The sequence below is a fragment of the Sinocyclocheilus anshuiensis genome, unplaced genomic scaffold (genome assembly GCF_001515605.1).
Source record: "Sinocyclocheilus anshuiensis isolate Anshui unplaced genomic scaffold, SAMN03320099.WGS_v1.1 scaffold915, whole genome shotgun sequence".
NCBI classification, from domain to species: Eukaryota; Metazoa; Chordata; class Actinopteri; order Cypriniformes; family Cyprinidae; genus Sinocyclocheilus; species Sinocyclocheilus anshuiensis.
In genome coordinates, this window is record NW_015542378.1 from 391,431 (window position 1) to 401,528 (window position 10,098).

The 10,098-nt window shown below is 36.8% G+C and overlaps 1 protein-coding gene across 1 annotated transcript in view; it reads right to left on the reverse strand.

The window, feature by feature from the left end:
- The window catches only part of LOC107692460 (protein sidekick-2-like), an 80,165-nt gene that overhangs the window by 53,824 nt on the left and 16,243 nt on the right, over positions 1–10,098 (reverse strand). The window contains exons 5-9 of the mRNA XM_016491505.1: positions 6,123–6,229; positions 4,405–4,435; positions 3,262–3,378; positions 1,770–1,937; positions 1,493–1,595 (exon numbers count right to left, since the gene is read on the reverse strand). Of these exons, the coding sequence (XP_016346991.1) occupies positions 1,493–1,595; positions 1,770–1,937; positions 3,262–3,378; positions 4,405–4,435; positions 6,123–6,229 (526 nt within the window). The remainder of the gene's footprint in view (positions 1–1,492; positions 1,596–1,769; positions 1,938–3,261; positions 3,379–4,404; positions 4,436–6,122; positions 6,230–10,098) is intronic.

The following is a 10,098-nucleotide window of genomic DNA, read 5'->3' on the forward strand; positions in this document are numbered from 1 at the left end:
CTTTCACTTTCGAGATTCGCGATCACACGGACTCTATACTACGGAGCGGCAGTACCTACCACACATTTTAAAGATTAGATATTTGTCAGTGGTGCTCAGTATCTGCAAATCATTCGCTATTGCCCTATCAGTCATCTCTCCTTACTCTGTGCATGTGATAAGTAAACTTTCATGTACTGTAATGTAATAGTTTACCGCTAGCAAGCGGCTAACCATGTCCCTTTAGTGGCTCCGTAGAACGCGTTATTTGTTTTCCATGCCTTTCTGCTTATGGATTCACGCTTCGGGCACACTCCCTAACCCCGCCCCCCGATATCATCGTCCATCACAATGTTTCACTGTAGACATCGTCCGATGCCAATTTGGTAGACATCGCCCAACCCTACTATACGGCAGTACCATACCACACATCTGCAAATTATTCGCCATTGTCCTATCAGTCGTCTCTCCTTACTCTGTGTATGTGGTAAGTGATATGTACTGTAATGTAATAGTCTACCGCTAGCAAGCGGCTAACCATGTCCCTTTAGTGGCTCCGTAGAACGTGTTATTTGTTTTCCATGCCTTTCTGCATACGGATTCATGCTTCGGGCACACCCCCTAACCCCGCCCCCCGATATCATCGTCCATCACAATGTTTCACTGTAGACATTGTCCAATGGCAATTTGGTAGACATCGCCCAACCCTACTTCAGGCATTTTCTTTTCCTCTTATCTCCATTTAATGCCTGTTAAAGTAGTGTTTATGAGTGCAGCGCTGCTTTGTTTACAGCAGCAACCAAGGAAATGCTATATCGCTGCCGTTCCATAAGCACCACCTACTGTCAGAGGGTGAATTTGCATTTTCATTCAGTTGTCTGCCATTTTTGTTTTCTGCAGGTGTCTTATGTTGCATGTGCGTAGCATCTTTATTTGGATCGTGACTAAAATGCAATGGTTGCCTTTAATTTCAAATGGCTACAGATACTTTGTAATTTGCTTGTTATAGAGCAAATAAACAACAAATAAACTGGCTCAAACAAAGGAAAAAAAATCGGAATCGGCCATGAAAAATCATGATCGGTGCATCACTATCTAGAATCCACCTGGTAATGGCCTAGCAATCACCCAGAACATTTTAGAATGTTGTTTTTCAAAAACACCCTAGAAACCCACATTTTCAGAACTCTGATGAATCATTACATTTATTACAATGTAAATAAGGAAAAAAAAAAAGTTGGAGTCTGATTTAAAGTAGCGTTTTAAACCTTAAGAGTATTTAGGGACTAAATAATATTATAGACATCTCTCACTTTGCAACTACATAGTAATGCCCTACATAGCATTTTGAAGGCGAAGCACTCATAATTTCTTCTAAAAATGTATATATCTAGCTAAATAATATTATTTTTCTCCACCCACATGGTTGCATTAGTATAAAAGTAGTTTAAAAAAATGCAAAACGTTTTGTGTTTACAACAATTATTTGCAGTCAAGTGTATGTGGGCTGCACCTGACTGAGACGCTGGGGTCATGCGTCACACCGCAGGTCATGGTGGCTTTTGTTCCTTTGATGACGCTCTGATCCTGAGGAGGATTAGAGATGCGTGTACGTGCTGTTCGATAAAACAAAGGAAATGCACATCAGTATATGCACAGGTGTATGACACAAACATGCAAACAGACTTAAATATGGACATCAAAAAGAACAAAGATATCCTGTGATCTATACACTTCAAAACACACACACACACACACACACACACACACACACACACAAACACACTCACCCCAGACCACGAGGTCGGCCGAGGCCTCGTCTATGCCACGGGAGTTGCTGGCCATACAGGTGTAGGTACCGGCGTCTGATATGTGGGAGGGGCTTATGAGTAAACTTCCTGACTCCAGGAGAGTGAACCGCGGGAGCTGAACCGAACCGCTTGCTAGCACACGTTCTCCTGTGGAGAACACATACCCAGATATAATATGTAAAAGATATAATATGTAAAAAGTGCCATTTTGTTATTGGCTTTAAACCAAGATGCAAGACAAAAATAAAGCCTATATAAAAAGTTAAAAATAAAAATCAAGTTGCATGACACACATAAAGCCTATAATAAAGGAATTTGAACTATTATTTCAAAATGCTATTTAAAATTATATGATTTATTAAATAAAACTATATTATATTATTAAAATTGATATTATATTATATTATATAAACTGATAGAACACAAAATCTCTCTTTTTAAAGGATTATTTTATTGTTAAAGGGGAATTAAAAATTCTGTCAAGGGTATTGAGTGAAGGTTTCAAGCTTCAGAAAGGACATAAATGCACTATGAAAGTATAATAAAGGTGGTCAATATGACTCATGTACTATATTCCAAGTCTGAAGTCATGCTGTAGTTTTGTGTGAGAAACTGACTGAATTTTAAGTTATGAACTGAATATTCCTCTCCAGTGAGCTGTAACTGATTAATTGAAAAGATTTGACTCGAATGAATGATTTGTTTACTAATCAGACATCGCTACTCTCTCATGAACACACCAAAAGAGCTAGGGCGATTTTTCATTTGAAAAAAATGACTTAAATTTGGGTCTACTGCTCACACAATGCTATCAGAGCACTTGGACTAAAGTGTAAGGAGTCATATGGACTACTTTTCATGCTGCAACAGACGGGTGAGTAAACAATGACAGAATTTTCATTTTTGGGTGAACTAATCCTTTAAAGCCACAAGCACGCTTGTTTACTATCCTTCTGTTCTGGCATGAAATGTAAAGCACGGTGCTGGGGATGGACATTCTCCTCTAATTTGTAGAGGATCTAATCTTCTATACAAATATTCCTTACAAAATCTTAATTTTGTGGTAACAAATATCTTATATTTCAGATGGTTCTGGTTAAAGATGTATTTGAAGCTTCGATGACTTTGAAGCTTGGCAAGACTTCTTTTTAAAACATTATAAAATCTTGCAGACCTCAAATTTTTGAACTGTATTGTACATACATTCAAGATTTTTAAATGTAGATTTGCATAATTGTAGCCTATGTCGAATCACAGAATCAGTTTCATGCCTGATGACATCCGAAGAGTATAACATGTCATGGCGACATTGCAGCAAAACAGTGCAATAGAGTGGCAGAAAATAACCAGCCAGAGCAGGTAAAACAGAGGAACAGAGAGGCGCAGAGGTGAAGTGCAGCCTGGGAGCTGACACTTTGTAGTTGATCTTCTGAAATGTGTGAGTGTAGACAATGAAGGATGTGTTGTTCACCTTTCTGCCAGGTGATGGCAGGACGGGGCGCTCCTGAGGTCTCACAGTGAAGGATAACTGACATGCCGTCAATCACAGTGCTGTCGGAAGGCCCTGCCGTGATGTTCGGTGCTATACCTGTGAGAGAAGCACAGCAACTGCATGAGAAACAGAGATGTATAATGGCACACGCAAGTTCAAACACCTCCTCGCATTCGCAAGCACTGGGAAATCACACAAAACTCGATTCACGCGGATCAAAGCGCAGCTTAGAAACCAAACAAGTAAAGAAAACAATGGAATGAAAGCAGGTATGAAACTAAAAGATGAACAACAGAAGAAAAACAATTCACTGGGAAACGTAGACAAGCAAGTTAAATTGGGATTTTGGAGGTGGGCGAACAAACAGTTCCTCACAACTTAATACTTAAAGGAATAATTCACGCCAAAATTAAAATTGCGTCATTATTGATTCACTCTCATTTCATTCGAAACCGGTATGACATACTTTTTTCTGTAGAGAACAAAACATAACATTTCATTGTCCAATGTTGTTTTGGACCCCATTGACTTTCACAGTTTGGACAAAGATAGCTCCTCAACATATAATCTTTTGTGTTCCACAGAGTAAAGCCATATAGGTTTGGAATGACATGAACTTGAGGTAAAGTATGGCAAGATTTTCATTTTGGATAAACTACCTTTAACTTTAGTACCGTCCATGTCCAGTATCTGCGTTCATTGTAAGCAGAGGTAAATAGCAGCTAGCTTTGGCGTTTTGTGTTTTAGAGAGCTCTATGTGTCTCTGAGCGGCAAGATAAGCTCAGTCAGTCCTCTATAAAAGCCCTCTTTATCTCTCCCTGTCTCTCTGACGGTCTCTCTCCTCCTCACAACTCTTCCTCACAACAGGGTATTAATCACAGCTTTAGCACACCGACAAAAAGCACATCAGCGACACGAGAGAGAATGAAGACTGGGAGAAAGAAAGACAGGAAGGTATTGTTGGTATGGCATTCAAAGCCTTTTTGATTGCAAGAGAAAGAGATCGAGAGAGAGGTAGAAGAAATAAACGTCCACATGTATTTGTGCATTAGTTTATGAGAGCATGAGAGGCAGAAAGAGGAAAGGTGTAATCCGGAGAGTGGGACGGGCGGATGAACTCACTCGTAACGGCGAGGTAGGTGGTGGTCTGCACCTCTCAGGGCTTATGGGTACCGCGTCCTTGTACCACACAATATCAGGCTGTGGCACACCTGAGATGAATAGGAATGTAAAGGTGACCAACTGAATAAAGAAAGAACTGAATAATAAGATATATAAAATAATATAAATTAAACAATATGATAAATATTAAATATAATTATTTAATAATAATTTAAATTATATTAAAATATTATAATACATATATAATATATTACATTTATACATACAAATAAATAAAGATAGTATAATGTATTTATTTTTATTTTATTTATTATGTAAGAACAAATAATTTATTAATAATTAATAAATTAATTAATAAAAAAATAAACATTGTATATAAACTATTTAGATTAAAATATATATCAATCAAATATACATTTTATATATTATTATAAAAATACTGTATAAAAATATAACACACACATATATAAAAATGTATAATTTATGTATAATAATTTATTAATAATTAACAAAATAAATAGGACTGCTGTTGGATTTTTGAGAACATCCTGTTCAAGTTAATTTTTTTGGTTTTACTCTGACAACAGAACATTTCCATAGAGACAGAGATAGAAAAATGTCCCTAAAGGAAACATACACTGTAAATAGTAACTAGTTACATTTAAAATTCCTAGTTGGCTTACTAAACGTTTTGCTGTTCAAAAGAACAAAAATTGTATGTATTGTTTTAAGCATTATTTTATTTATTTATTTTTAATGCATTTTTGCTAAATAGTAGTCGGCAAAAATAAACATCTGTATTTATTCTCTTGGAAATCAAACCCAAAACCTTGTCATTGCTAACATCATCAGTGCTACCATTTGAGCTATAGGCAAACTGCATGACTAAAATGCAACATCTTTATTTATTTAACACGACTTTCTGTTAATTTGGCTTCAAAAAGTGAATCAGTGAGAGGTGCAAAGTTCCTTTACTTCTGCTCATGCTCATTGGCTTCAACATGTCCACTGTTGCTCAGTGAATATAGATTTTTGTGCTGAATTTAATAGGTTGACTCAGCACACTGATTATAATGAGCAGAATTTTAGTCTGAACATTATTTATTCATTTATTTATTTTTACAGTGGAACATTTGTATATCAGCACTTATTTAGTATTCAATATCTGCCACGATAAACAACAACTGCTGCAAAAATATAGAATATGACACTTAAAATGTCATTCATGGATTTCTAATGCACTTGAGGATAATTTACACTCAAATTTACAACTAGTATTACCGAGCACATGTAGGTACGCTCCATTTAATTATGCTAATGTTTGGTATTTTATTTCTTGAATGTGAATTTGTTTTCCCTGTTTTTAGTGTGTAATATGTTTTTAAAGCACTTTGTAAATACTATTTTAAAAGCTGTATACAGTTTCTTGTCTTTTGTAAGTGACAGCATGCCATGGATTCTGTCAGTAAAGCTTGAGAACTGAAACATTCATTCACTACTTTTGAAGTTCATAGTGAGATGTTCATAAAAACCAAAAACATAACACTAAGTTTTCAATGGAGTCTGTACGTTACATTAAATAACTATAAAAAAAAGTGGTGAGAAAAAGAATAAAAAGTATGACAGTCTTCAGCCCACTGCTCGCCTTTTAATCACCATAATTAAAATCCTTTTCCTTTCATTCAAATTATGAAGGAATCAGAGGTTGGTCACCTAGCGTTGGCCACACACTCCATGGTGATCTCAGAGGTGCCGGAGATGACGCTGGTGTTCCTCGGCGGGATGACAATGGTGGGAGCGATGGGGTCTGCAGGACCACCAACATCTACAGCAGAAGAGAAATGTGAGAATGAGAAAACGATGAGAGCTTGAACAAGTGAGTTATGATACACAGGTAAAGGACATTATCGAGTGAGTGTTTTTAATAGAACTCTGATCTGTCATCTTCAGGTGTGAGTGTGTCCAGATGTAGGAAGTGCCAGCCGATGTACTGTACGTGTTACAGCAAGTGTGACAGATTTGTGTTTGGAAGAGGAACTTATATCCCTGCTCTCCTGGCAGCTATGTGTGCGTGTGTGTGTGTATGTGTGTGTGTGTGTGTGTGTAGCTCTGTCAGAGACAGTCTCTGTAAAGCACTGATATTCAACTACAGCTTCTGGGAAGGACTGTCCTCTACACACACACACACACCTCCCACGATCTCTAATCTCCTCGCTGTCTCTGCACCATACTTTAGTTCCTCCTATATTAGACTCAAAAATATCATATCCTGGTTTGCCGGGAGAATCTGACATACTGAAACTCTTGCAAAGTACAATCCATAACTGTCAATATTCTCGCTGTGGAAACTGTGAGAGTGAAACAAAGCACTGTCACAGACAGAAGACAACCATGTATTTGTCTATAGCCTGTTTTTCTCAGGTTTACATGTTCATATAAACCAGCATGTTGTCTAAAATAAAAAGACAAGATTGAAATCTTTGCTTCATTTACTTCCATTCTTTCGCATATAAATGTGGGAGATTGAGAACAGAAGTATATGCATAAATATTTAATATTTCACTGTATACTAAGAGTCACGTTCAGAAATTACACACATCATTTTAAAAATTAATAAATAAACACATTTATTAGAATTAATATATTAGCACAAAATTGGTGTTTTTTATGTATTTAAAAATAATTTAAGTTAAATTAATTATTTGAAAAACGTACAACAAACTTTATTGATGTTACTTTGAAATATGGATTCAATTTATATATTTTCATAGCAGATATGAAATAGAAATATATACATCTTTTCAAACTGTTTTAGTTTTTAGTGGGTTCTAGTGTTTTTTTCAACCCAGTCTCATAAAAATACGTACCTCTGGGTGCTTTTCTGCAACACCGTTTTTACGTACCTTACTGCACGTTTCGCCGCAGTTTCAAAGAGAAATGTCCACTGAGTGGCGCTAAAACACGGGTTCAATACGTGAACCCTGGCACGTTTTTATTACCTTGATAAAGGTACGTATTGCTGTGTTTTTATTACGTTTCTTCAGGTACGTATTGCGGCGATTCAGAATTCAAATATCCGGGGACTGTCGCTAAAAGTTAATGCTCTATCGTGTTGGAAATATGCCCTACACCAAACCCAACCCTAAACCTACCCGATAGTGTTAACAAATGCAAAACTGATATAAAAACGCATTTGTTGATGCAACTGTGTCATTTGAACTTACTTATATGCAGATTTGAACCGTTTTGTCGAACCATAGTTACACAGGATTCGAGCCGGAGCTCCTCGCCTCTCAAGTACGTCTCCGCACTCCGTACTCCGTGAGCTACCGAACAAACCTACCGTCGATGAAAACCCATTGATATGAAGCTGGATATGTGCTGTGCTAATGTTCAAAAGCATCAGTTTTCAAATCTCACAGCATATTAAAATTGTTTTGATATGTCACAACATAATACTCTTCAAGTAATTGTGCGAAAATTACGCTTTATTAATCAAAACTCTGTAAATGTGTGTACAAAGGAATAAAAGGTGTCGGAGTTTTACTGCCTCTAGTGTTCATTTCTTTTGGAAACTGCAGTGATATGTACTTATTGGTACATATTTCACGTCTCGCGAAAATGTGCCCCCGGGTACGTTTTTGCCATGAGACCAGGTTGAAAATACGGCATGCAGGACAATGGTGGGAGCGATGGGGTCTGCAGGACCACCAACATCTACAGCAGAAGAGAAATGTGAGAATGAGAAAACGATGAGAGCTTGAACAAGTGAGTTATGATACACAGGTAAAGGACATTATCGAGTGAGTGTTTTTAATAGAACTCTGATCTGTCATCTTCAGGTGTGAGTGTGTCCAGATGTAGGAAGTGCCAGCCGATGTACTGTACGTGTTACAGCAAGTGTGACAGATTTGTGTTTGGAAGAGGAACTTATATCCCTGCTCTCCTGGCAGCTATGTGTGCGTGTGTGTGTGTATGTGTGTGTGTGTGTGTGTGTAGCTCTGTCAGAGACAGTCTCTGTAAAGCACTGATATTCAACTACAGCTTCTGGGAAGGACTGTCCTCTACACACACACACACACCTCCCACGATCTCTAATCTCCTCGCTGTCTCTGCACCATACTTTAGTTCCTCCTATATTAGACTCAAAAATATCATATCCTGGTTTGCCGGGAGAATCTGACATACTGAAACTCTTGCAAAGTACAATCCATAACTGTCAATATTCTCGCTGTGGAAACTGTGAGAGTGAAACAAAGCACTGTCACAGACAGAAGACAACCATGTATTTGTCTATAGCCTGTTTTTCTCAGGTTTACATGTTCATATAAACCAGCATGTTGTCTAAAATAAAAAGACAAGATTGAAATCTTTGCTTCATTTACTTCCATTCTTTCGCATATAAATGTGGGAGATTGAGAACAGAAGTATATGCATAAATATTTAATATTTCACTGTATACTAAGAGTCACGTTCAGAAATTACACACATCATTTTAAAAATTAATAAATAAACACATTTATTAGAATTAATATATTAGCACAAAATTGGTGTTTTTTATGTATTTAAAAATAATTTAAGTTAAATTAATTATTTGAAAAACGTACAACAAACTTTATTGATGTTACTTTGAAATATGGATTCAATTTATATATTTTCATAGCAGATATGAAATAGAAATATATACATCTTTTCAAACTGTTTTAGTTTTTAGTGGGTTCTAGTGTTTTTTTCAACCCAGTCTCATAAAAATACGTACCTCTGGGTGCTTTTCTGCAACACCGTTTTTACGTACCTTACTGCACGTTTCGCCGCAGTTTCAAAGAGAAATGTCCACTGAGTGGCGCTAAAACACGGGTTCAATACGTGAACCCTGGCACGTTTTTATTACCTTGATAAAGGTACGTATTGCTGTGTTTTTATTACGTTTCTTCAGGTACGTATTGCGGCGATTCAGAATTCAAATATCCGGGGACTGTCGCTAAAAGTTAATGCTCTATCGTGTTGGAAATATGCCCTACACCAAACCCAACCCTAAACCTACCCGATAGTGTTAACAAATGCAAAACTGATATAAAAACGCATTTGTTGATGCAACTGTGTCATTTGAACTTACTTATATGCAGATTTGAACCGTTTTGTCGAACCATAGTTACACAGGATTCGAGCCGGAGCTCCTCGCCTCTCAAGTACGTCTCCGCACTCCGTACTCCGTGAGCTACCGAACAAACCTACCGTCGATGAAAACCTACCATAGATGAAAACCCATTGGTATGAAGCTGGATATGTGCGGTGCTAACAATCAAAAGCATCAGTTTTCAAATCTCCCAGCATATTAAAATTGTTTTGAAGTCACAACATAATACTCTTCAAGTAATTGTGCGAAAATTACGCTTTATTAATCGAAACTCTGTAAATCATACTCTGTGTGAAAATAATTTAAAAGGTTTCAGAGTTTTACTGCCTCTAGTGTTCATTTCTTTTGGAAACTGCAGTGATATGTACTTATTGGTACGTATTTCGCATCTCGCGAAAATGTACCCCCGGGTACGTTTTTGCCATGAGACCAGGTTGGTTTTTATATATATAAAAAAAAATAAAAAAAAATAAAATGAAAATGAAAATATAATAAAATAAAATGAAAATATTTTTTGATAAAAGCGTCTGCTAAATGACTAAATGTAAATGTAAATA